The sequence below is a fragment of the Ursus americanus genome, chromosome 33 (assembly GCF_024610735.1).
Source record: "Ursus americanus isolate L20-20 chromosome 33, mUrsAme1.1.p, whole genome shotgun sequence".
Classification (NCBI taxonomy): domain Eukaryota; kingdom Metazoa; phylum Chordata; class Mammalia; order Carnivora; family Ursidae; genus Ursus; species Ursus americanus.
The window spans coordinates 5,776,007-5,803,588 of NC_142159.1; the positions used below are offsets into that span (position 1 = coordinate 5,776,007).

Here is a 27,582-nt window from a genome sequence, read left to right on the forward strand (position 1 = left end):
ACCACCACCCACCACAGCCGTGGGTCTTTCTTCTTTAAATTCAAAATGGAGATACGTTCATGTTTGCCTATTTTAAAAGTAACACATGTTTGTTGGAAAAATTCAAGCAACATAGAAGTCCATAAGATGTACTCTGAAAACATGACACCTCCCGTTACTACCATCCCCTGAAGTACCATTATTAATGGTTTATTATCTCATTCCAGATATTTTAATGTAAATACAAAGTAGTGTAAATTCTAGAACAAGGGTTAGCAAACTTTTGCTGTAAGGGACCAGACAATAAATAGTTAGGCTTGGCAGACCAGACAGATCTCTCTTACATCTGCTCAGCTCTGCTGTTGTAATGCTAAAACAGCCATAGACATTATTTAAACAAATAGGCATGGCTATGTTCCAATAAAACTTTATTGAAAATACAAAACAAGCAGTGAGACTGTAGACTGTAGTTCGCTGATCTCTGTTCTATGTGAATAGAGATCACACCATATGTACTAATCTGTCATATGGGTTTGTTTTCACTTTGTTTTGGTTTTTGTCCAAGGTCGTCTTTCCATATCCGTGTTCAAAGACTTTTGCGGTTCTTTTTAAAGCCTGGTTGTATTTTGGTAGATGGCTGTAATCCAGCCTTTTTAACCAGTTCCTTACTGGTTGGGTGTGCGGATTGCTATTTTCAGTGTCCTGCTATTACCATGTTTAGAAATGTTCCTTATCTATTAGGATAAAAAGAAGCTGGTTCTTTTACTGTTCTTGTTTTGGAGGGCTTGGTTTTTATTTATTATTATCCCAATGAGGTTTCAGTCATTACAGTTTTATCATTCACAGCTGAGCTCTAGTCTGACTGACTAAAGACCTGATTTTGGTCTTAATTCTACTTCTTACCAGCTGAATGCTTGGGAAACTCATTTAGCCTCTCTGATCACCACATTTCTCATCTGTAACCTGAACAGGAGCACACCTGGCCCTGCCTGCTGCAGAGGCCATTGTGAGGCACAAACGAGATAACAGATTGGAAGGTTCTTTGAAAATTATAATGTGATATTTCTCTGTAAGGGGCTATCATCATTATCATTACCCTTGTCATTTTCATTAATGTGATAATGCTTGGAATGATGAGCTCTTCTTGCTCTGACATGTGAGTAACTATAAAATACAGTCTGTAGTTGGAATCGCTGATGTGATTGTGGATTTGCCAAGCCCTGAGGTGTTCAGCCAATCAATTCAGCATTCATTTATTAAGCAGCCATTATGTGCCAAACAGAGCCAGCTCTCATACCAGGTTCTGTGCTAATTGCCAGGGTTATGAAGAGAATAGGTGATGGTCCCTGTCCTTGAGGAGTCCAGAATCCACTGGAAAGAAATACACTTATCCAACCTACCAAGATAATATACCACACATGCTATAATTCAGGAAAGAAAAACAGAATTCTGCCAGATAGAAGGCAAAGTTCAGGAAACTCGCTCAAGAGAAGGTGGCATTAAAAAGTGTAGGAGTTTTTGCCATGCAGAGAAGGGAAGAAAGGACTTTCTGATAGTGTCAAGTTCTGCAACAGACATGCCCAGCTGTTACCCAAAAGTACAGCTTCTTACATGAGGTAGAAGTTTATCCTCCTTCCTGTAAAGGAAATCTAGAGATTGTCATCCAAGGATGATGAGGTCACCCCCACCCCCACCCCTGCTCCTTTTGTCATTCTGCTCTGCCATGTGAAGACATGGCTTCCATCGTCATGGCTATCTCAGGATCCAAGATGACAACTGGAGTTCTAGCCATCATGTCTAAGTTCAGACTGGGGGAAGGAGGAAAGAAGGAATAAAGGGCCAATGAGCATTCTCTCAGCTGAGTCACTTTTTCTTAAGCAGCCTTTCTAGAAGTGCCACATTTATCCATGTAAGAGGTACTTATTGAATGCCTAACATGTACCAGGCACTGGACTAGAGCAGTAGATAAAACTGGATAACTGTCTCATGGAACCTACATTCTAGTGGCAGGAGATAGAAAAAAACTGGGTAAATATATAGTACATGAGATAGTATTAATGCCAGTGCAGAGAAACAAAGCAGAGAAAGGTGACTGGGAGTGCTGGGGAGAGGAAGATCAAAAATGTGAGCAGCTGGCCAAGGAAGTGTCTCTAAGGAGACACTGTGTTAAATCCTGAAAGAGACGCGAGAGAGAGCCATGTGGGTAGAGGAACATTCCATGCACAGAGGCCAATGTGGTTGGAGCAAAGTTAGCAAAGGAATGATAGGAGTTGAGATTAAGAGCATAGAGGGGTGGGGATTGGGGATAGAAGGTGCAGGGCTTGTAGGCCTGTAAGGCTTTGGGCTTTTCCTGTGAATGAGACAGGAGACTCTTCGACTTGACTGTGTTTACATCTCTTTGGCCAGATATAGCTGCTTGGAGGCTGGAAGTTTGGTGCCTGGGTACTCTGGATAAAATCCGGTTTCTGTTATTGAAGGATGAAGAGGGGAAATGAATTTTGGGGGCCACAGCTAGTTCTGCCCCTCACGAGCTATGTCAACTTAGTTCTAAGTTACCTAATTTCTTGGCACTTCAAATTAGGTTTGACCTGCTGTCATTTGTAAAAAGGACAGATGAAATATAAGATGGTGACTGTTCTCTGTGTCTCTCTGATTCTCAGATGGGTTCCCCAATGGCCAGTTGTACTCTAGCCAGAGCCAGTGGGCTTCGGGAGAAGAGAGGTTTGATGAGGGGGTGAAGGCAACGCACCACAGGGCGCACAAGGAAACCACTGAGGGGTCCTCTGCTAGAAGAAGGACCATTTTCTGGGTCCCACCTGAGTTTAAATGCAACATATCCGGGACTACTACACCCTTAGCTATAGGTGAAGACAAAGAGCAGGGCCATCCTCAGGGCTCCAGTGCAAGAGCAGCCAGACTTGGCAGGACCATGGACTCTCAGAGCCCCATCCCATCAGTCACTGGGCTAACTGGCAGCTGAGCAACCCCCCCCCCCCAAGCAGCAGCTGCCTAAGATAGGCAGCCTAAAAGACATCCAGGTGACAAGGACAGCCTCAGCAGAATTCCTCAGCTTTTCATCTTTGAACTCTGACCCCTTCTGGTCTGGCTCTTTCTGCCTTAAATGTGCTATTTGAACTTTTGAGTCCTCCTGCACGGGCTTCCGGCACCTTTTGTGAGCCCTGATCTCCAGACCTCCCTGTAGTATAACCTCCAGGAGTCCAATGGAAACCTGATACCCGGTGGCATGTCCCTAACATTGCCCAGCCATGACGACACCAGTGGTCTTTGGACAAGGAGGATGAGAGAAAGCGTCAGTGGGTGCAAGTGGACATTGGCTCTCAAGACTCCTCAGGATTTCCAGCTAATGGTGAGGGAGGCTGCAGAGTACCCTTCTCCAGAGATGTGGGGCCCCAACCAGGGCTCTCAGTTGCTCAGGCAGCACCAAGTCCACTCTCGTCCAGTGTAGAGGGACAGAGTGGGTGCCTGTTAGGTACTTCATGGTATGCCTAATTGGGAAGACATATATGCAATGAAAATCAAGTGGAAAAATACTATTGTTTTAATAAACTAGCAAGCACCCAGTAGCCCAGTGCACAACTCTGGAAAACTGTTTAACCCTAGAAAGTCCAGGGCTTAAAGTGCGGTTTCCTACTTCCTTCCTTAATCTAAGTATTGGTGCCCATGCACTGAGAAGTACCTGCCAGGTGTGGATATGACAGCGGGCAGCCTCTCTTGGAAAGGAATGAGTCCATTCGTGACAAGGGGCCCCAGATGTTTAGCTATGACTCATTCCTTTGTGGGTCAGGGCAAGAATGTGGGAGAAGGAAAATTTCATTCTCCAAGATGACCTCCAACCCTAGCTTTAGAGAAGTTTTCAGACCTGAAGGGAGAAGGACCACCACTCTCAAATCCCCATATGCTCTGGCTAATTCAAGTCAGGGTCTTCTCTTAGGTGCTGCACCATGGACTTAGGCCGCTAACGAGTCCTCTGCATGTGTGGTGTGTGTGTGCGTGTGTGTGTGTGCGTGTGTGTGTGCGTGTGTGCGTGTGTGTGTGTGTGTGTGTGTGTGTGTGTGTCTTTTTTCCAGAAAACCCACGGGAGTCATGTTTTGATCCTGGTTCCATCAAGAATGGCACGCGGGTGGGGTCCGACCTGAAGCTGGGCTCCTCCATCACCTACTACTGCCACGGGGGCTATGAGGTTGAGGGTGCCTCTACCCTCAGCTGCGTCCTAGGGCCTGATGGAAAGCCGGCGTGGAACAACCCCCGACCAGTGTGCACAGGTGGCCGAGTGGGGACGGGAAGGGGTCGGAGGGAGTGAGGGCATGCCAGCGGCAGAGGGGGCTGTTGGCTGGGGGATGGGGAGGGGTGGGACATGGCCCTCCGAGCAGGCTGCTTGTGTTCACTGTGAATGAGAGAGGCTGGTAATTCACCAGGTGTACAGTCCCTATCAATGTGTCCTCGCTCTCGGATCACATAGCATTCCCACCCCCACTCAGATAGAGGTCCTCCGCAGGGGCCCCCAGACATACCACCAGCTCGTAGGAGGGAGATGAGAGTTTAAAGATGACCTGGGCTTGTTCCTGAGCCTAGGAAGAGTTACTGAGAGGTCAGGTGTGTGAAACTAAGGCCAGCAGAATCTGGTTAGCCATGGGGCCCTGGCAAGAGTGTCAGAATTTCAAGAGCATGGTGGCCATCCAAGTTGGAAAGCAAGGAGGCCCCTTTGCCTAGCGGAGAGGGGCTGGCTTTCAGGGTCACCCCTTGTGGAACTGGGCACCATGGATGGGAACAGAAGGTGGCTGGGTTGCATGAACCGGCCACTCCCAGTGGGGCTACTCTGGGACCTTCATTAGTTATTAGTCTACTCATGAGACACTAACTGTCTGGGGGAGACTTCAGCCATGGGGCCGAAGAACATTGCTAGGCCCCTGTGCCTCTAGGGACCAATGCTCGTGTTACTAGAGGGCAAGATCTGACGTGTGGCCAGGAGGGCCTTGGATGGCTTCAGGGTGGATTTCAGGCCACATGTCAGGCCAGGGATGTCCTCAGAACTCCCCTCCACCACACTACTGGCTGCAAACCTCAGGGCCACCCCACCAGGGCCAGTGACTCAGGCTGGGGGTGGGCAGAACAAAGGATGACTGTTGGTGAGAGGTCTATAAGGTCACCTGGCCCTCTCTGATTTCTCTTTCAGCCCCCTGTGGGGGACAATATGTGGGTTCAGACGGAGTGGTCTTGTCCCCCAACTACCCCCAGAACTACACCAGTGGACAGATCTGCCTCTATTTTGTCACCGTGCCCAAGGACTATGGTATGGAGGTGTTGCATGTCTGTTTGTATGTTTTCTGACCTCTTCCAGGGCCTCCAGCCCTTCTCAGTTGTGTCCCAATCCCACTCTCAATTGTATGCACTCCCATTGTGGGAACGGGCAGATAGTCTCCTGTATAGGACACCTGGTTGCAGATGCCATGAAGTGGAAGTAGGATACACAGTAGGGCACATTCCTGATACATGTGGGAGGAGGGGCCCTGGTGAGGCCAGCAGAACCAGGGGATGCAGCTGGGGAGGAACTAGCCAGGACAGAGGGAAGGCAGGGACACCGGAAGCTAGCCAGCACAGCCTAAGTCTCAGTAGAGGGGCTGCAGTTCCAGGCTGATTGGGAACCCCGGGGGAGGGCAGCCAAAGGGCAGGAAGAAGAAAGGAGTAGGACAGAACTAGGAACCACCATGTTCCAATATTCTATCTGAGACTGGGTGCCTGGTCCAGCAACTATAGGTAGGGTCAACAAGAAAGTGAGGAGCAGAACAGTGTCCTGAGACAGCAGAAAAACTTCCAGATTCTAAGAAATGCAGGCAAAAAGAAGCCAGGCTTGTCACCTGGTTGGCAGTGGGGACATTGGAGAGTCCTGCCATTCCTGGAGAATTCAGTATGTACTAAGTGGCAACCAGGCTGGTTGTACCTGGGCAATCAATCAGGTGACCCACCTGGATGATTTCTCCCTGGATCTCCTCTTTGTAGGAGGAGTAACAACTATTTCTAAGCAGGATTGGTGTTGGGTGGGGTAAGGGGCATTGATATATCCTGACCATCTAGGAGAGGGACAGATGGGGCAGCCTGCGGAGAGCTGGCCGCTGATTCTTGAAATAGGATGGTGTGGATATAGGATAACACCTGACATCACCAAGCATTTATGAAGCATCTCTCAGGGACCATGCACCTGCTGCAGATACGAGCGAGACATGTCCTCTCTAAACTCCCACTCTCATCTTAACCTACAGCTCCAGCCGTCATGAACCATTCCGACCCCAGCGCCTGTGCACTTAGGTGCATAGGCACATGCTCCCCAACATACTTAAGTGGCAGGAGCTTTTAACCTGCGGGGTCACTGTGAGTGAAGTCCTACAAGGTTTTCCAATCCAATCTGCCACACAGAGGAGAATCCTCGATAAGTGGTGTGCTGTTTGTGCTTGGATTCTTCCCATAATAAAAAGCTCAGGCCTTTAAAAGAACCAACCCCAAGTCTGGTCAGTTTCACTGGGCTGAAACCTGCATGCAGAGAGCTGGTTGGAGGAAGGGAGTGATCTGTCCCAAGTATCTTCTCTTGACCAAGGATGCTGAACCCAGGGATTAGGGGCAGTTGTTTGCCTCTGGGTCTGCAATACTTGTCCTCCAGCTCCAGGTCTCAGCTCTGACATCCTCTTCCAATAGATCTTCCTTTGAGCCCCTACCTAAAGTGACCTGCCTCATCCTATCATGTTTTCCCATTACCTCTAGGGCTTAATTTTAACACTATCTGAAATTATCTTGCTTATCTCTTTGCTTAAGTGGGGTTTTTTCCCCTTTATTGACTTACGAATCACAGGGACTTTCCTCAACCACTCCCTCTCTGCCAGTCACTGCCAGAGGGGCTGTGTCACTGACCCCACAGCGGGCACAGCTCCAGTTCAGCTATCTGCAAGACCTTGGTTCAGTCTGTCTGCACTGGCCTCCTAGCTCGCCAGGTGCATCTGAGAGCAAGAACCAGGGCAAGAGGGAAAGGAGCAGGAGTTGGAGGGGTGGAGAAAGGAGCAGGAAGGAGAACACATTTTAAAGCCCTGAAAATGGGTACTGAGTTAGGTGGATGGGATAGGAAACATTCCTGCTTGCACAGAGTAAGCATTCTAATGGGTACCTGGCACACAGGAGGTGCTTGATAAATGCCATTTTGCCTCTTCCCTTGGCTTGGCGAGAGGGAAATGAGCTAAAGATGTTTGTCCATTCCTTAGACAGTTGCTCCTTCCCCAAGAGTAGCTGCTCCTTCTAAAACATGGGGCATCTTGTATCAAGGGCTGTCCCAGTCGTCTGGATTTTTTAAGAAAAAATAAAGGAAAATACAGGGTCCTGAGATCACATGGAAAATGGGGGATGTTGCCAAAAGCCCCTCCATGTCCATGAGTAGCTAATGCCACTGCTGTCTGAGAAGGGAATAGGGTTAGCTCAGCTCCACTTCCACCAGGCCTGACCGTTGAGTTCAGCCTTCAGTGTTACCTTGACCCGTGAGGGAGAATGCCAGCTGGCCCTCTCCATCTCCTCGCAGCCCCATGCCTGGTGTCTGGCCAGTGTTCTGATCAGCCCGCAGAAAGCCTCAGCAAGCAGTTAGCCCCAGGAACCAACAACTTCCTCCAGGGCTTCCCTGCTCCTGGCCTGCAGTCCCCACACCTCCAGTCCTTGCCCCCAAGATGGCGGCCAACATTCCATGCTGAGGTCTCCACACCGTGTCTCCTCCACAGTGGTGTTTGGACAATTCGCCTTCTTCCACACGGCCCTCAACGACGTGGTGGAGGTGCATGACGGCCACAGCCAACACTCCCGGCTCCTCAGCTCCCTCTCGGGCTCCCACACAGGTACCCAGGGCTCGGCCGGCATTGGGCATGGGGGCGGGCTGAGGGCATCGTGGGCCAACTGGAAGGAAAGAGGCCCTATAAGACTGGCCGCGGTGGAACCACACAGCTTTGTGTCTATCGTAAGCTGGTACTGTCTCTACAACGCAACAGTCAGCTCCTGGTAGGGCAAACATAGAAGGGGGCTTCAGAAGCTACTCTCACCCCAAGCTGTGTCTACACCTGCTGCCCCCTAGTGGTGTAGTATTCCCCTGTTGGTTTATTCTTTTTTTTATATAATAATTTTTTATTATATTATGTTAGTCACCATACAGTACATCCCTAGTTTTTGATGTAAAGTTCCATGATTCATTACTTGCGTATAACACCCAGTGCACCATGCAATATGTGCCCTCCTTACTACCCATCACCACCCTGACCCTGTTGGTTTATTCTTAACCCAACATGTTTTTCTAATTAAAGCATACTGCATTTTCAATGTAGAAAACTTAGAGGCAAGACAAAATAATTGTATAGAGAATTAAAATAAAAACGACCCAGAAAGAACCATTGAAAGATGGAGTGTATTCCCCCCCCCCAGGCTTTATATCTACTTAGACTTAATCTTTTGCATATTTTATTGAATAAAACAATATACATATTTTTATTGAAATGTTCATTGTGAGCATTTCTGTCATTATTTTCTTCTATAATAGGATTTTTAAATGATGCAAAATAATCTATCATCTAGTTACTTAAAATTTATGTAAAAAATGTATGTAATGAATTCCCTATTATTGAACATTGAGATTGTTTCTAATTTTTCATTCTCATGAATAGTAGTAACTCCGTGTATTATGCATATGTCTTTATATACATTTCTGACTATTACCTTAGATTATCTAGAAGTAGAATTGCTAAGTTAAAGGATATGTGTGATCTTTAAGGCTTTTTATGGGAATATAACTATATTCTTTCAAACTTAATCAGTTGTTTCAACAGAATTCTGAAAATCCCAGATTTTGAGATATGCCAAAATGCCAAACATCCCTCTACAAAGTTCTTGCCTCTTTGTTCATCACCAGTGAATAAGAGGGCATGTTTTATTCTCACAAAAACTAGCTAATTAAGGAAACAAAACATCATCAGTTTGAAAAGTGAAAATGGTATCTCATTTCTTAATTTGCCTTTTTTTATTACTAGTTGAGTTAACCTTTTTATAATGTAATTATTGGCCCATGCATTTTTTTATCTGTGAATTTAATTGTGAATTGCTGTTGATTTTTCTATTAGCATTTATCTTCTTATTGACTTAGGAGAGCTCCATTATTATTACAAGCTATGCATTATCATGTACCATAAAAACTTCATGTCTATATTATATGCTATAAAAAGCCTTCCCCTACAGTTTGTCATTTACCGTTTAACTTCCTTCAGGGTGTGTCTTAATGTCAGAAAATTTAAATTTCCCATGATATCAGATCTATCAATGCTTTCTTTTTTAGTTTTCTCCTTTTATGCTGATTGTGTAAATATTCTGTGTTTTCTTTTGCTTCTTTTCAGTTTGTTTTGCTTTAATACCTTTGGAATTTATTTTGATTTGTTATTTGTTATAGGGAATCTAACCATATTCTTTCAAATTTAGTTAATCAGTTGTCCTAACAGAATTTTCAAAATGCCAGATTTACATCTATTAAATTTTTATGAAGTTAAGGATATGTTTCTGGAGTTTTTATCCATGTCTCTAAGTGTCTGTTTATTTTTGTATCAGTGTCAAAAAGTTTAGTGTAAGATTATGAAAATGTTTAATATTATAATTTTAAACATATGGTACTATAAGTCCCCAAACTCATTCTTTCTTTTGAATTTTTTATTGGCTGTTCTTGTTGATTTTTGCCTCCAAATAACTTCTAGAAATATCTTGCCAAGTTAAAAAAAAATTGCATCAGAATTTTCATTGAACTTCCATTAAACTTATTGATTCATTGAGGGAGAATTCACATCTTTATGATAGTCAGCTTCTTCCCTTCCAGGAACATGGTATGTCTCTCCATCAATATATCTTTTGTAACCTTGGGGACAGGGCTCTAATTTTCACTTCAGCTGTATTCATTTTGTTAACTTCCCTCCTAGATTTTTCATGGCAATTTTTGTTGTTGTTTTTGTTGTTGCTGTGAACGGGTCTCCCCTTCCCTCCATTATATTTTCTAGCTGGTTTCTGCTACTATATTATAAGACTGGTATTTTGGGTATGGTTATTTTGTAAAGTCAATGAACCCTCTGTAATAATGCTAACACTGCCGACTGATTTCTCCTGGGCCCTTTAGGCAAGAAGCAATACCTTCTGCAAATAAATTTGTCTCATTATTTTATCTCTTCCTTTTAGGTGTTTTTCTTTTATTTTCTTCCATTGTTATTGGTCTATTCAAGTATATTACCTCAATATCAATGTGGATATTCTATATTGTAGTAAAAAGCCCATTTTGTAATTATTTTAAATTCAGCAGCATAGGTTGTAGCATAGACTCTGATGCTGTTGAATCTCCTTTGTGTTAGCAGTTATAGCCCGTCCCTTTAGGTGCCAAAAGGCCCTACTGCCTAGTGCCTAGTGCCCCTCTTTTCCCATCGGGAGCAGGGGTTTTGTGTTGTTTTGTTGCGTTTCTTATTGCTTCTGCTTCCCAATTCTTCTGTGGACTTTGTTTTTTTTTAGTTAATTGACTTCTGGGTTTATTTCATAATGTCTCTTCTCCTGTTTTTCTTCAGATTATGCTGTTCTTCTTGTGCTAACTCCTTGAGTTTAGAGCTTTGTTCGTTATCTTCCCTGTGTAATAAAGAGCACGTGGCTAGCGGTACACTCCTCTCTAAGATAGTCCGGGCTTCGTGCTATGAGTATCGATGTGTGCTATTGTCCTCCTCGCTACTTTCTAGATAATCTGTCATCCTGTTTTCCTCGTTTTGCCTGAGTCCTTTAAGGCTGCCTTTTCTTTTCCTCCAGGAACTTGGATTTTGTTCTTGTTACATTTAAATGTTTGTGTTAATTTCTCATTTTATTACCACATGATGAGAGAATATAGCCTGAACCATTTCTGCTCTGGGGATGAAATGAGGCCCACTCAGTAGCCAAAGACATTTTTTTAATTCCTTAAGTTTATCTCAGAAGAGAGTGTGTTCTCTGCAGAATTGAGAGGCCACAGAGGACAGGGAGCTCAGGCCCAGCGCTCACTGCCTGGCCCCTAATTTCAGCACTCGCCCTGGCCAGCTAGGTGTCTGTGGGGCCCGGCACTTGACCCCTCTGAGCTGCAGTTCCCTCAGCATAAAATGCAGAGAGGAAAACCTCTGCCTCCTGGAGCTATTGTTAGGATTAAATTAGCTTTGTAATAGCCATTAGGCCAATCTTACTCAATTTTATTATTCAATTCCATTCTATCAGTGATTCTCAATGAAATGAGTTTTTGATATCAACACCCCACATACGCACACCCAGCCGGGAGCATAAGTCAAGATCTCTTGGGGTAGGATGCTTTTTCAAAATCTCTTGATTTTCAAGATAGATAGAGGTATAAGTTTAGCTGTAGATACAGAAGTATAGACATAAGCAGAGAGAGAGAGAGAGAGGATACATTTAAGACCTGTATATGGAAATGTGGATATAGATACAGATATAGATATAAATGTAAAGGACCAATGGAGAGAAAGAAATAAGTATAGATGGATGGATGGATGGATAGATAGATAGATAGATAGATAGATAGATAGATAGATAGATAGGACCTATTGGTATAAATATCAGTATTCTCAGATCATCTCTTATTCCTCATTTGGAGAAACACTGATGAGGAGACCCTGACGCTGATGAGAGTGGTGTGCTCCCGTCCCTAAGGGGTGTCGGGGCGGGGGGAGAAGCTTGAGGACCACTACTCAACAGTCTTCATTTTGTTTTTCTATTTGATATATCAGTGACTGAGAATGTTGAGGATTTAAAGATTCCATTTCAACTGTGATATCTTGTTGTCTTCTCGTGTTTCCAACCATTTTTGTGTTTGTGTTCACCTGAGAGATCTTTCCTCATTTTCTCTGAGAGTCTTTTTCTTTTAAGAGGATGTTTACTTACTTATTTTACATTTGGTCTGATAGCTGTCATCTGGTTTTGTTCTTTGCGGGGTTTTGTTTCTTTTGTTTTGCTTTTGCTTTCTTGCTTTTCCATTCATATCTGACCCATCTCTAACTTACAAGGTTTTTCTTATGTATATATTTAGACTTTCATATTAACATTATTAGTAGTTATTTGTAAATTATGGACTTCTTCCCCAAGAACAAGTGTTTACATTTGCATTTAGTTTTGCTATCTCATTGACAATAAATATTTAGGTTTAACTGTATTTTCCTGGTTGTCTTTATCCCTGAGAGTTTCTGATTTCCCTACTTACATTCATTTTTTTTTAAGCAGGCTCATCACTGCAGTACTTCCTGTCACCTTGTGTGTATGAGTACATCTTTCCTTTGACGTATCATATAAATGACAACTTGATTGTAAATCAAATTATGGGTCACAAACTTCTTTCAGAACTGCAGCTGCTGTTTTCTTCTTTCCAGCAGTTAATATCACGGACAATTGGATTCCAACCTGATTCTTTATCCTTGTAGCTAACTCATTCTTTTCTCTCTGGATGCCTTTCATATTTTTGTGTATTATATTTAAAATTTAAAAGCCCACTAGGATATGTTACAGTGGAAATCTTTTTTCATTAATTATATCTGGCACTTTGAGAACAATTTTAGTCTGAGACTCAAGTCTTTCTTAAGCTTAGGAAAGTTACCTTCTTTTGTAAACTATTTCTTCTCCTTCAGTTTCTCCTGTCTTCTCTCTCTCTAGAATTCTTGATGTATGCATATTGGAGTTCCTTTGATATATCTTCCATGTCGCTTATGGTTTCTCTCATTATTTTCATCTCTTTATCCTTTTCCTGTGGATTCTGGAAGAATTTCCGAAATTTAATCTCCACTTCTCTGTTCAATTTCTATAGAATCTAGCTGCCACGTACTAGTGTTTCTCAGTTCTGAAGGCTTTATTGATGTCAGAACTTTCTTCGGCACACCTGCCGTCTCTTACTTCATAGATGCAATTCTAGATCTAATCTCGCAACAACCACAATTGAAAATCTTCTGAGATTTTTGCCTGTTCTTTTTGTAGTTCACATAAAAATGTTTGCTTTGATTTCTGGGTGGTCTTCACCCTTAAAACTTTGGGAGCTTGTCTTGCGTCCAGGGATTTTACTATGTGCTTATCCATGGAGAGGGAGGTAGGTCTGTGTACATCCAGGGTTGGAAGTTGAAGTGGGTTTGTGAGAGATCATAGGGTCCCTAATCCACATATCAGGCCAGAGGATGGGAGGATGGAAAAGTAGAGTTTTGTTCTGCTCACATCTGTTAAAGAGCCAGAGACAGTGGTGATAATAAAGAGAGGCTTTTGCTTCATGAGTTTTCCTTTTGCTTTGGCAGCCAGAAATTATCTGGGGCAATGACTCCTAGCCAGGCTCAGCCATCTGGGTCACATGTAAATAGTGCGCTATATAAAACTCTCTACTCCCTGTGGCCAGTAGCATCACATGGGCTTTCTGGAAGCACTGGTGGACCCCACATGTGCTTCCCAGTGGCTCCTTGGCTGGTCCCAACTTCAACCTTCACTACAGTGGAGACTTAGCCTGGCTGTCTGCAAGCTCAGCTTCCCTTCTGGTGGTGGGGGCAGTGGCCATCTCAGGGATCCCTAAGGCTGTGGAGGGGCAGCATGCAGAGTGGCTGTGCCACTGCCTGCCAAGCCATATTCCCTCAACTGTCTCAAGAGAGTGATGATAATCAGGACTGCACTTCACAGCTGTTGGTCCAGTTGGTGTTGTCTTTACTCTTGTCCATCTGTACCACATCAAAAAGAAGACAGAACTTTATCTCCTGATATAAAGGCATCCTGTACCCATGCAGGTTTTCCCCAATTTGTTTGTTATCAATTGGGTGGCAATACATCTTGCTTTGCTTGTGACAGTCCCAGCTTTCACTTGGTTGTCCCAACATAATTATTAATAACTTGCCCTTTGGCTCTCACAAGTGTCCTAGTGTAAGCAATAAATTATACAATTGCTGTGGTTATCCATCATTTTACAGCATCTGGGAAGGGCCAGTTACTCTCAGATATTCACATCACCCTCCTTCCCAGAAGCTGGTGCCATTTTTCTTTTTAACGTCCATTTTCCAAGTAAACCACCAGTCAGTTTGGTAATGGCCATTCTCCCCATCCTTGTAAGTCAACATATATCTAGAAGCTTTCTCCTTTCTGGGAAGGTCATTTAATCTTTCTGATCCTCTCTTTCTTGGCCTATTAAATGGGGCACTGAACTCTTGTCATGCCAACCTTGCAGTGGGGGTGAAGGTAAGACCACGGCTGCTAAAGCCTTCTATAGTTAGCCTTAAGCTATAAAGTGCAGCAAAAATGAAAGGTTTTATTTCAGGAGGACCTGGGATATAGAAGGAATTGCTGTGGGGGGGGTATGGGAAGCCCTTTCTTCCTGGCCAGGATCTTCTCTACTGGGCTGACTGCTGGACTCACTGTCTTTCTCTCCTCGTCACCCCTTATCTCGGCAGGAGAATCGCTGCCCCTGGCCACCTCCAATCAAGTTCTCATCAAGTTCAGTGCCAAAGGCCAAGCACCAGCCAGAGGCTTCCACTTTGTCTACCAAGGTATGTAGGAAGTGGATGTAAGAGGTGTGGAAGCACTCTCAGTTCTTTAGTGACTCCCTGACCAAAGGAGCAGGGACTTTGACCCCCAGTCTGGGCCTCAGTCTCAGAGTGCTGGAGGCGGTGACGGGTTTGTAGGACAGTCCCTTGAAATTCAGTTGGATTTAGATGCCCATTTGCCCAACAGACAGTTCTTGGACCAAACTCCATGTCAAATGAGGGAAGAAATCAGACACGGGAGGCTGACTCCTGCCCTCCCCCTCCCCCTCCCCCATTGCCTGGCACAGACCCAGTGGCATTGGGACGACCAGCCCAGGCGTCATACCTAGGCTCTCTCCCATGGAGTTTGGTTTTCTCTGCTAAGCACAATAAAGGTGTGGGGAAAACACAGACTTGGAATTAAGGTGGACATGGCTTTGAATCCCAGCTCTGCCACTTTCTAACTGGGCACCAGCTACTCCACCCCTCAGAGCCCTAGTTTGTTCACCTGTGAGATGAGGACACAAATATTACCCCACTGATGGAGCTAAGAGAGTTCACAGAATAGTTGGCACCAAGCAGGTGATCAATGTCTGTGCCCTTCCTCACTGGCCTTGAAAGGCGAAATCTTGGAGTGCCCTGGCTTTCACCTGCAGGCCCCAACCTCTCCTTGTCCAGAAGCATGCCCACTTTTTAAGGGCCCGTTCTAGGCATGTCGCATGCATTCCAGTGCCCAGGAGGAGCTGCATTCCCCTGCCACAGGGGCTTGTCAAATCTGGGACCTGGGTTAAATCATACTATGTGCCATGTGGGTCAGGAGAGGTTCAGCTTCAGGCCATGAGAGTAGAGCCCTGGGCAGAGTCTTAAGGCACGTGGGGAAAGAGGCCAAAGGCAGGGTGAAGGGAGGAAGAAGGGCCATTCTCCCTGTAAGGCAATGTGGGACACGGATAGTTGAGGGGCATCATGGAGAAGCCACCAAACCCAACAGGGCCTAAAGTCTGCCTCCCATGGTTTCCAGAAGCTGTGTTACAACTATATTTCAGTAAAATGGGCCTTGTCCTGGAAAACCCCTACCACTGCCCTGAGAGAAAGTGCCCAGAGCTTCTCAGGGTCCCATCCAGATAGTCTCAGCTCTATTACCATTGTGTGTCCATCCCTGGGCCAGTTTCCAGAGGGGTGAGGCCTGCCCCTCAGTGCCCTTGTCCCCTGCAGCGGTACCCCGAACCAGCGCCACTCAGTGCAGCTCTGTGCCGGAACCCCGCTATGGCAAGAGGCTGGGCAGTGACTTCTCGGTGGGAGCCATCGTCCGCTTCGATTGCAACTCCGGCTATGCCCTGCAGGGGTCCCCAGAAATCGAGTGCCTCCCTATTCCTGGGGCCTTGGCCCAGTGGAATGTATCCGCGCCCACCTGTGTGGGTGAGTACCTGGACAACCAGGACTCCGGGGAGTGGGTGGCCAGCGAGACCCAACAGCAGCCCCTGTTGACCAGCATAACTTACTTAAAATAGGGTGTCCCATTCAGGCCAAATCACTAGTCCTGTGGGTTGGGTGTGAAGACAGCAAGGAGACGGAGCTGGAGTTCCTGGAGGAAGGATACATGGGAAGGAGGGTTGGAGGGACAGGAGCCATAGAAGGAGCAGGGATGGGGGCCTATGGGAGAAGCCAACAGCCAGCAAGGGAGGCTGGGGGGCCTGGGAGGAATGTTTGGGGAGGCTCCCCTGGGGGACTCAAAGACAAGCAGGAGAAACCTCTGACCAGAACCGCCTCCTTCCCAGTGCCATGTGGAGGCAACCTCACGGAGCGCAGGGGCACCATCCTGTCCCCCGGCTTCCCAGAGCCCTACCTCAACAGCCTCAACTGTGTGTGGAAGATCATGGTCCCCGAAGGCGCTGGTATCCAGGTAGGGGCTAGGGGACACCTCAGTCCGGCAGGTGGCCTGGAGGAGACATTTTAGCCCTGTCCCTGCTCCTCGGGCTAGATGTGCAGGTGAGGTCCACAAGCAGAAAAACACACCAGCTCAAGGCCCAGAAGCTTCCAGGGGTGTGGAGAGAGAGAGACGGGTACCTCAGGAAAGAGAAGGGGTGGCACCAACTCGGGCCATCGGGGAAGGCCAGAAGAGGAAATGGGCCTGGACTGAAAGAAATACAGAGATTGAGGAAGATTCATAGAAAATGTTTTTCTGATGGCTTGAAGGGTTCTTTTCTCAAGATGATGGGGGATGGAAGAGGGGACATTTTAGGAGAGGGCAAGGAGCAAACAGATGAGGCATAGTGAAGCCCCAGGCACACACCTCGGTGTCACACCTGAGCCCAAGCTGTTGGAGCAGAAGGGGGGCCAAACTGGTCCCCGGCAGTGAGAGCCAAGTGGAGAAGGCCTCGGAACTGGTTATGGCAGCAAGGCCACTAGAGAGGCAGCCAGCAGGGACTCGAGATGGGTAGGTCTGGCCAGGAGTGGGTTCCTGGACCCTGCAGGATGTCTCATGTCATCCAGACAGGAAAGTGGGCAACCCAAGGAACATGTGAGAGATGAGGAGGGGGCTCTTCAGACTGAAGTAGTCTCACTTCCTGAAATTCCCGCTCCCCATTCTCTGTCTGACACAGTACCCCACTGTCTCACGACCCTTCGTTTTACATCTGTGTCCCCCACTGAACAAATGAGGTCCTCAGGGGGGTAGGTACAGCACTTTTAGGAGACGGACATAGCACAAGGTCAGCCCCAGACTGGGTGCTCAGGCCTGGCATTAACTACATGAATGGAGAAGAAGGGAGGGAGGGACAGACAGACAGATGGACACAGGCTGCCTAACCAGCAGTTCGATCCCTCTGCCTTCCCAGATTCAAGTCGTCAGTTTTGTCACAGAGCAGAACTGGGACTCTCTGGAGGTGTTCGATGGTGCAGACAACACCGTAACCATGCTGGGGAGCTTCTCGGGTGAGTGGGGCTTCCAGGGACCTCAATTCAGAGGACAGTGGTGGGCTTCGTCATCATCATCACCACCACCATCATTATTATGATGGCATGCAGTTCGTGTGCCATAAAGCTCACCACTTTAAGGTGTACAAGTCACAGATGTTAACTAGACTCATTTTGGTGATCGTGTTGCAATATATACAGATACTAAATCTTTCTGTCGCACACCTGAAACTAGTATGTTAAATGTCAATTATAGCTCAATAATAAAACAATGATAATGCTACAGTGAAAAGAGAGTGTGCAATTCAGTGGCTTTTAGTATATTCACGAGATTCTAAAACTATCACTGCTATCTAATCCCAGAACATTTTCGTTACCCCCCCCAAAAAAAAAACAGATACTCATTTGCATGCACTCCCCATCACTCCCCCCCTCCCCCATCCCTTGGCAACCACAACTTGGCAACCTACTTGCCATCTTTATAGATTCTCTTGTTCTGGAAATTTCATATAAATGGTATTCTACAATATGTGGCCTTCTGGGTCTGGCTTCTTTCACTCAGCAGCATTTTTCAAGGCTCACCATTTGTAACATGCACCAACACTTCACCATGTGGATAGACCAGATTTCACTTATCCATCCATCAGCTGATGGACATTTGGTTGTTTCCACTTGTTGGCTCATTATGAATAATGCTACTATAAACATTCATGGAGAAGTTTCTGTGGGATATGATTTCAGTTCTCTTGGGTATATACCTAGCAGTGGAATTTCTGGGTCATATGATAACTCTATATTTAAATTTTTTGAGGAACTGACAAACTGATTTTGAAAGTGGCTACACCGTCTCCCACTCCAGTGACAGACTTCTCACTGAGTATGGTGTGTGCTTTTGCCCAATGACCAGAGCAATCATTTGGGTCCTTTGGGCTTCAGAATACCATGTTGCCAAGATATAGAAAGGATTCATGTGCACTGTATAAGCAGTCCACACTGCCCGGATTGCCCAGAGAGTTATACCTGTCAGAGTTATTTGAAGATGGCTGGGAAGAGGACCAAACTCTTAGGCTGCCTGTGGAACTCCCCCTCCTGCTGGCATATGGCTCTGCCACTGCTCATTTTCTAGGAAGTTGGAGGTCTCCTCTCCCTCGGCCACAGAAGAAAGCCCAGCAATCTGGGGGGAGGGAGGGTGCTAATTTGTCATGTAGCAAATATGATAATTGGGGACATTTGAGGGTCCTGGGAGCAGAATGTCAGCAGGTAGCAAAAGCAAGAGAAATGGGAAGGAGCTCGGGGGCGGGGGCGGCTAAGCGTGACTGGTCCCTGTCTCCTTGCCCTAGGAACAACCGTGCCTGCCCTCCTGAACAGCACCTCCAACCAGCTCTACCTTCATTTCTACTCAGATATCAGCGTGTCAGCAGCCGGCTTCCACTTGGAGTACAAAAGTGAGGGTCCAAAGTCTCAGCTGTGTACAGGGCTCAGGGTGGGAACTGACAGGTACCGAGGACCCACAATAAGCAGGGGGCACACTGGGGCTGTATGTTCTCCATCCCGCATGACCCTTACCACAGACCTAGATGAGGAGGCTAAAGCTCAGAGAAGGTCTGAAACTCCTCAAGACTGCCAGCCAGTAAGTGGCAGAGCCAGGATTCTCACCCCAGTGTCTGTTACTGAGACACCTGTGCACGTCTCCTGTGTCTGCACCAGGAATGGGAAAGGAGGCCCGTCGTTGGCTTAGGTCCAGTATAGAATCTGGGATGTACGAAAATGCAGGTGCTCTCCTCCACACCTGAAACTTGTCCTCTCCAAGCCCCCGTTCTGTGATGCAGCCGTCTTTGAAGTTCTTGACCTCATGAGACACTTCACTCCTCTTGCACCAGATTTCTCCCTCCACTCTCGGAACCTTCCATCTTGGCTTCCAGTGTCCCAAAGTGGTCACGATGAAAAGCTTTTAGAAGAAAAAGGCTTGTGGACGTGCCTGGTGGGGCAATAAAGACAGAGGTTGCTGGGGAGACTGTTTTCATCCTGGGACAGCCTGCCATTCTCCTTCCCCTCTGGGTAGAGGAAAGAATAGGTAGACAGAGGCATTTGTTATACATTCATCCAGCAAATAGTTACTGAGTGTGTACCATGTGCCAGGTGCTATGCTGGGTTTTGCGAGGACTGGGTAAGATCGAGATAAGTAAGTCCCTTCAGAGTCCATCAAAGAGAGGCAGACACCTGGACAGAGAAGCACGTTACTGGATTCCAGGTGCTCTCATGGAGGTCCCCAGATGGTGGAGCAGTGGTTCAAAGGAGAGCATGGTCACTTCTCCCTGGGGCAGGTGGAGAGGTTGATGTCATGAAGAAACACTGAGTGTCCACAATGTGGCAAGCCCTGTGTAGGTGCCCACAGAACAAAGATGAATAAGACATGGTTCCTGCCCTCACACACAAAGTCCAGAGAGACAGAGGGACAAGGGAGCAATAATTTTAGTGCAGCCTAATGGCTAAGGAAGTACAGAAAAGGGGAGCTGAACCTGGCCAGGTGAGACCTTACAGAAGGGGATGCCTGAACTAGGTTTGGAATGAGAAGTCAGAAATACGGGAAGGTAGAGTTGGCTTGACCATCTTGGACAGCGTTGGGCCCTTACAGATGGGAGCCCCAGTTGGCTCCAGAGGCCTGATAGGGTCAGCATTGGATGTTAGGCAGGTGCGCAGCTAGTTTCCAAACAAATGAGCTTTATCCAGATGGTTGGGAGAGGATTGGTTGGATCCTGGGATGCTCGTGGCCTGAAAGAACTGAAGTGTGCACCTGGCAGGAAAGACCTGGGACAGCTTGAAGCAAAGACCCTGAGGGGCAGAGGACAGGACAGGGACCTCCGACACCTTCCCCCGCACAGACCTCAAAGCCTTCACTCTCCTGCTGGAGTCAAGTATGCCGGGTTTCTTGAATAGTTCACATTTTTCCTTTTACCCTTTTGCTCTGCTCTGATTTTGTTTTCTTATCCAGTATTTTCCTTGGAGTCCGTAAACGTTCCCTCGAAACTTTTCTTTTCTCTCTATACTTCCTTCCTAAATCTCTTTTCATTCTGCTGCCTCATTCCCAGAAAAAATTCATCTCTCCTCAATTTATTGTTGTTGTTGTTCAAGGGAACTGGTGGTTTTCTTTGTAGCTGATGTGTATCAAGCCCTGTCCTCTCATGGTGGGAAGGGCTGAGGGAAACCCCAAGTGACTGAAACTCCCAGGAGCCAAAGCCATTTTTGTTTTGTTAACCTACTGTTCTCTTAATATTTGATAATCTACAAAGAGGGTGCAGAGGGGAAGAATTAACTGTAGAGGCAAATGGTTTTGAAGAGTACTGAAAAGTCATAGCTACTGCCACGACTCATTTAATGTAGATTGAATTGAACTGGAAATGTGACTATATGCTTTTGAAAGCAATAGATTGCATATGATAAAAAACAATAATTCTCCCATGGTTGTAAGCATGGCTTAAATAAAGTCAAGCTGTGCACTATGAGAGAAATTAGAATGGACTTTTCTCTGTCTCTTTCTTTCTCTCTCGTATTTCACTTTTCTCCCCATTCCATTTTTTTCTCCTACCACATTCCTTTGCTCTTGCTTTCCCTTTTTTCCTCTCTGCCCTCCTTATTCTATCACTGCCAAGTGGTTAAGAAGGTTTCAGGTTACTAAGCTGTGGTCACCCCACAAAATACCGAAATACTGAGTTGAGTTGCATTGCGTTTTACTTAGAGGAGGAGTGGGGAGAAAGAGACAAGATGACAGCCAGGATGTGGTAGTTCGGATTCAGCGTGGTGCCGGTTTTAACCCTGCCCTCGGGGTCTCTTGCCCAGCTGCTGAGATTTGTGGACATAGGCCCAAACAGCCTTCATTTCCAACAATCACATTCACTTCTTTAAAGCACATGCAGGAGGCCCCTGGGTGATTCAATTGGTTAAGCATCTGACTGTTGATTTCGGCTCAGGTCAGAATCTCAGGGTATTGAGATTGAGCCCCCCCTCGGGCTCCACACTGTGGAGGCTGCTTAAGGGTCTCTCTCTCCCTCTGCCCCTCCTGCCCGCCATTTGCATGTGCGCTCGCTCTCTCAAAAAAAAAAAAAAAAAAAAAAGGCGCCTGTAGGACAGGAATTGCCTGGTTGCCTGGCAAGGGCACAAAGAACTTTCTAGAGTTAGCAATGTTCTGTAGTTTTGATAGGGGTTTGAGTTCTACAGGTGCAGGCATTTGTTAAAACTCAGCAAATGGACACATAAGATACATGCATTTTGTTATAATTTTGTTCTATTTGAACTTTCCTCTGAAGGAAAAAAGCACATGTAGTTATCGGATGCACATGTCGACTGTCAGCTCTGATGTGGAATGAGGACCCGTCAGCTGCTCCATAGGAGATGGGGCTGGAGGTTGGTGGCCTCGGCTGGCCAGCCCTGCCCGTTCCTTTTCCACAAGTGCCTGGCTCCACGCAGGCACTGCATGCATGTGGCTTCCCCAGGAAGCCCGTATCGCACAAGGGATCTGGGATCTACTAGGAGGGCTATCAGAAGGTACCCACCAGGAATGGACCAAGAGGGCTGAGGCTGCACCTTCCAAACTCTCTGAGCTGTGCCAGGTGCCTAGGATCAGATCCAACCATAAAGTCTGTTCGCCCTCATCCCTGGAAAACTGCACTGCGGGTCCCATGCATCAATACACAGGGATTTCTTTAGTACCTCTTATTTCATCTTAGTTAGTTAGTTAGTTAGTTAGTTAGTTAGTTAGTGCATCTTAAGTGCCTGCACCTGCAGAGGGGCCCCTGCAGGGCACATCCCACCCGTCAGGAGATGCTCCACTCCCACTTGCGAGTTTCCACCAAGAGGGAATTCAAAGCTGGATGAGGATGACTTCAGGAGGGGAGGTGGGGAGAGCAGGGCTGGGTCGCCTGTGAACTCATGCGGCCTGTGAGCTTGGCCTCCAGAATTAGACTGGGCTTGGTCTGAATCCCAGCTCTGTGGCTTGCTAAGGGGGCCTGCCTCTGGGCCTCTTGGCCTGCGTCCTCACCTGTGTAACAGGATGATGCAAAGACCTCCTTCAGGGGGCTGAGATGATGCAGGGACACAGATGCCCCAGCCCTGCTCGTGGGAAGTCTCCGTAAGTGCTGCTGTAGTGATGCTGGTGGGCGGGCAGGGAGGAGGAAGGTTCGGATGGATGTCCTAGCAAAGACCACGTACAATGCTGGGTATAGAATAAGGATCGGATAAACGCAGATGAACTTGGAAACTCAAGAAAGGAGAATGGGTGTTTGAGAGCTCTTAGAGGTGATCTTGGAAAGGGATCGGGCCAAGTCCAAGAATGTCCAGTGAAAGGGTGAGAATCTGAGTAACACTCAACAGGGACCCACTTTGAATTGCTGAGCAAGGCTGTCCATGATTCAAGGAGAGAGATTCAGAAATGTCAGTTGCCTCTGAGCACAGGATGGGCCTAGGGCAGGGAAGGAGAGGGAGGCTGTGAGGGGTCCGGCAATAGCAAGGACCAGGGTTGACCATGGGGGATTAAGCATGAGGAGCCCCCAGTATTACTCCTGGAAAGGTACTGACCTCATCTTAAAAACATAACAGAAGAAATAAGGCAGCAGAGAGTCTCATCCGCTGGCAAACTTGTTTTTGGACAGTCTGTCCCAGAGAGTGAGACTTTCTGAGCCTCCTGAGTGACACTGAGAGGCCTTTTCTGGTAACTGCTCTCCTTCCTCTTTGCCTTTCTTTCCCCTCTCCCAGCTTCATTGCCCCCCAGGAATTGTCTTCTTAGAGCAAGGAAAATGGAGGGAAGTTGGGGGTCTGGGAGTGCAGGAGAAGCTGGGTGGAGAGGTCTGGGGCTTGGAGCCAGGGCTGGGCATCTCCCTAGCTCCAGAGTCGTCCTACTGAGCCCAGGGGGCAGCCACAAGGCCCGCGTGATGCCCACCCACCCCAGGGAGCATCGGTCTATTGTGCCTCTGTGTCGTATAAATATTCTGACTTTGTGCGCTCGGGGACAAGAGAGTTAGGAAGCCCTGGCCTTGAGGCGGAGGGCAGAGAAAGCACAAATTGGAGCCCCTTCTCCTCCCTGCTGCCAGCATCACCCTCTGTCTACCGGTGCACTGACCTGCCGGGCTTGTCCCTCCTCCTTTCTCTTTGCCTCTGTCTCGTCTAGCGGTGGGCCTGAGCAGCTGTCCAGAACCAGCCGTGCCCAGTAACGGGGTGAAGACTGGTGAGCGCTACCTGGTGAATGACGTGGTCTCTTTCCAGTGCGAGCCAGGATACGCCCTCCAGGTACCTCCCCTCAACACCCTGGGGCAGGAAACAGGTGTCCCCAAGATGTGCTTGGCCAGCCGAGCTACAGTCACTAAAGAACAGGGAGAAGGCCCTCGGGTCCCCCAGGGACCACTGTCCTTTCCCCGAGCTGTTCATGCAAAAGACGAGCTTTGCTGACTTTGGCGATTTAGCACCAGCCAGCCTCAGAATGTGTTCCTGCAAAGTTTCGGTTTGATTAGACTTCAGGAAAATTTAATCTTCCTTTGAAGGCCATGAGGGAATCTAGTAATTAAAGGAGTCTCACAAGGAACCTTCAGTAATGAGAATTCCTTAGTAATGGCTGTTAATAAGCATCCTTCCCCAAAGTCTCTCTCCCTCTGCCTCATCCCACCCCACAGAGGGTTCGTGTATCTTTGTGTATCCTGTTGCTCAACACAAGGCCCCTAAACAAGCCCCCTGCTCTGGTTGTACATACAATTGCTCCCACGGGGGCAGTGAGCCCACCCCTGTTCCTGATCCCTCCAGGGCCACGCCCACATCTCCTGCATGCCCGGAACCGTGCGCCGCTGGAACTACCCTCCGCCGCTCTGTATTGGTAAGAGAGCCCCGACCTTCTCCGCTCATTCATACCCATTCCTACCAGAGATTTGGGCTCAGTGACATGTCACAGGGATCGCGTTCACATCAAAGGACAGTTTGGAGTTTCGGGTCTGTTGGAAGGGAGTAGTTGGAGGCTGGCGTGCAGCTCTCGCCCAAGCTCTTCATGACTTTTGCAGACCTTCACCCCCAGAATGAGGAATCGAAGGGGGCTTGGCCATTTGAAAGCATTACGAAGACCATCCTGATTCCAGATAATGGACCAAAGCCCAGATGAAACCCTCTGGGTACTTGAGGACTTCCCCTGTGCCTTTTCATGGGACAGACGGATAAAATCTGCCACTAGAGAAATGGCGGGGGCGGGGGGTTACAGGTGAAACAAGGGCTTAGCTCAGTTGGGTTTCTGAAGCTTCTCGTCAGGTTGGGGGAGGAGGGACGTAACATTTATGGAGCGCCTACTATATGCAAGTCACGTCGCTGTTTCGTCACAGCAGCTCTTTGGGGGAGGTATCATTGCCCTCATGTTTACAAATGGGAAAACTAAGACTTTTAGGATTAAAAAGTGATTGGCACCATCTGGGACGGAAACCTACTTTTCTCTGATGCCCCGCCAACTGTAAAGTGCAAATCAAGGCTGACCTTGGGATAAGACGAGAAGTGAGTCGAGGGAGCATCCCTTGGGCATAATGGCATTTCCCTTCTGGAATCTCACCAGGGGGCAAGGGTTGGTCACCTGCCCCTCGGTCAGAAACATGACTGGGCAGACCAAGGTACTCCCCCCATTCCCGTTCCCTATTACCAAGTTCTTGCTGGGGAAACCACTCGTGTTCACAGCAGCTACTGCTTATAGAGTGCCTGTCACTCGGTCACCGTGTGCATCAATCTCCCTTCTAAGTGACGTGCAGGCCTTTCTGCTGTAACGTAAGGACCACCCCATGACATAGATGCTGTACTTGGCTCCATTTTATAGGTGGGGGAAACTGAGGTTTGGAGGACTTTAGACTCACCCAAAGTTACACAGGAAGTGAAAGCATTGGGATGGTGACCCAGGCAGTCAGTGCTGGAGCCCCCCCACTCTGAAGCCCAGCACTGTTCTGTTTGTCACCCTCTCCCCAAATGCCTTCACTTAGACCCTGCAGATCCCTTCCCTCTGCCTCTTTCTCTGGCTTCCATAACCAGCTAATCCCTTGCAGCTCACACGACCATTTCCTGAAAGCTGTGAAAGAAAAGAATTGATGTCCACTGACCAGGCTGTATTCATGCTCCAGCCCTGCATCTTAGGTGACTCTGAAGTCACCTCAATTGGAGTGTCAGATGCCCCAGCCCCTCATGGTTGGCTCCCCATGGAACGCTAATCACAGTCACTTTGGCTGAGGGCGAAGGTCAGAGACTGAGGGTGGGCCCCTGGTAGGGCTCATCTGCTCACCACCCAACCCTATGGGATGGATATGTGTCAAGAGTCCGGCGTGGTGCCTGGCAGAGTGGGGACTCCATGCATGCCAGTCCCCTCCCTTCATCTTTTCTCTTCAGTCTTGGAAGAGTTGATTGGACGGTGATAGAGGGAGATTTAAGGCATAGTGTAAGAAACTGTCACGCTCCTCTTGGAGCAGACTTCTGCTGCATGACCTCACTAAGGGAACTGACCTGCGAGGGGCATGCTCAAGGTCAAGAATCATAACTCGGGTTTGTGGCCAGCTGGGCAGTGCCAGGATGCTGAGCAGCCCTTCCTGAACTTACATACGTACTCAGTTTTGCCCATGTGTGCAGTCGTTTAGGGGAGATGAATCGTTGGTCCCTTTGGATTCTCAAAGGGGTTAATGACTTGGGAAGGGATCAGAAACTGCTGCTCTGTGGGATCATCCAAATGCTGGCCTGGCCCCGTGCATGCTGTCCTAACCCTCTGTCTGGTCTCATTGTCACAGCGCAGTGTGGGGGCACAGTGGAAGAGATGGAGGGGGTGATCCTGAGCCCCGGCTTCCCCGGCAACTACCCCAGCAACATGGACTGCTCCTGGAAGATAGCGCTGCCTGTGGGCTTTGGTAAGTCTGCACGCCCAGGTCCTGGGTGACCCTTCAGCATGACCTTGACCGAGGCAGTAGAGCGCTCCGCCTGTGTACTTCCTCATCTGTTGACCTGCCGTACAATTGTGAAGATCAGTTAAGAATGCTAGGAACGAGGGGTGCCTGGGTGGCACAGCGGTTAAGCATCTGCCTTTGGCTCAGGGCGTGATCCCGGCGTTATGGGATCGAGCCCCACATCAGGCTCCTCCGCTATGAGCCTGCTTCTTCCTCTCCCACTCTCCCTGCTTGTGTTCCCTCTCTCGCTGGCTGTCTCTATCTCTGTCAAATAAATAAATAAAATCTTAAAAAAAAAAAAAAAGAATGCTAGGAACGAACACTTCGGGAACATAAAATATAGGGAAAATAATCTTAGGGATTGCCATTATTATTATTATCTGAGTAGTAAGCTAAAATTCAGGACTGTGGAATGAGAAATTACTTAGGGGTGGCTGAAAAAGAAAAAAAATTCTTTTACAGAGACTGAACCTCAAGTTGTGCTTTTAACTTCAATATCCAATTTCTCATCCTAATTAAATTATATAGCCAAGGTCAATATGATATAGAGTTTGCATTCTTTATACGCACATTCTGGCTGGTCTTAAAGAGTGGGAGAGGTTTTTTTGTGGAGATGGAGTATGCCAGGCACAGGGGTTGGCGGGGTGTGGAGGACATCAGTCTGTGCACAAAATTTAATTGCTGATGATTCATTCCCGACTGAGAATATAATTTAACCCTAATGTCTCTGTTAAAGAGAGAAAAGATCTGTAGTGACGTGGAGCTGATGGGTCATCTTGCCTGAGTCACTGCCCTGCTCCCAGGGACAAAATGTCCTGAGGGGATCGCTCCTGCATGGGCCTGGGGCCTGAAGTGTGTGACCTCAGGACTGAAAACCACCTCTCTTTATTCTGTACTGTTCAGCCTAGAGTGGGTCTTCTGGTGGAGAAGGGGCTTTCAGGAGAAAGGGATCCAGCTGGCCTGCTTTACGTCTGTTCTGAGGGGAGGAGAAATGTTGGTGACCCTTCAAAGGATGGAGTCTTATATTTAGTACCATTTATTGGAGGAACCGGGGGGCGGATCAGGGTACAAAATCATGAGGACTTTGGCAGCCTTGGGAAGCTCCAGATCTTAGAGATTGAGGGAAGGGGAGCTAGGAGACCCTATAGCTCTGTAGCCAGGCATGGGCCGCAAGAATCTCAGATGATAGAGGG

The 27,582-nt window shown here is 47.5% G+C and overlaps 1 protein-coding gene across 1 annotated transcript in view; it reads left to right on the plus strand.

The window, feature by feature from the left end:
• The window catches only part of CSMD2 (CUB and Sushi multiple domains 2), a 571,607-nt gene that overhangs the window by 453,699 nt on the left and 90,326 nt on the right, over positions 1-27,582 (plus strand). Inside the window, exons 30-40 of the mRNA XM_087858682.1 lie at positions 4,068-4,262; positions 5,174-5,290; positions 7,749-7,862; positions 14,472-14,567; positions 15,756-15,959; positions 16,319-16,443; positions 17,378-17,474; positions 18,797-18,901; positions 23,617-23,735; positions 24,243-24,312; positions 26,237-26,353. Of these exons, the coding sequence (XP_087714808.1) occupies positions 4,068-4,262; positions 5,174-5,290; positions 7,749-7,862; positions 14,472-14,567; positions 15,756-15,959; positions 16,319-16,443; positions 17,378-17,474; positions 18,797-18,901; positions 23,617-23,735; positions 24,243-24,312; positions 26,237-26,353 (1,359 nt within the window). The remainder of the gene's footprint in view (positions 1-4,067; positions 4,263-5,173; positions 5,291-7,748; positions 7,863-14,471; positions 14,568-15,755; positions 15,960-16,318; positions 16,444-17,377; positions 17,475-18,796; positions 18,902-23,616; positions 23,736-24,242; positions 24,313-26,236; positions 26,354-27,582) is intronic.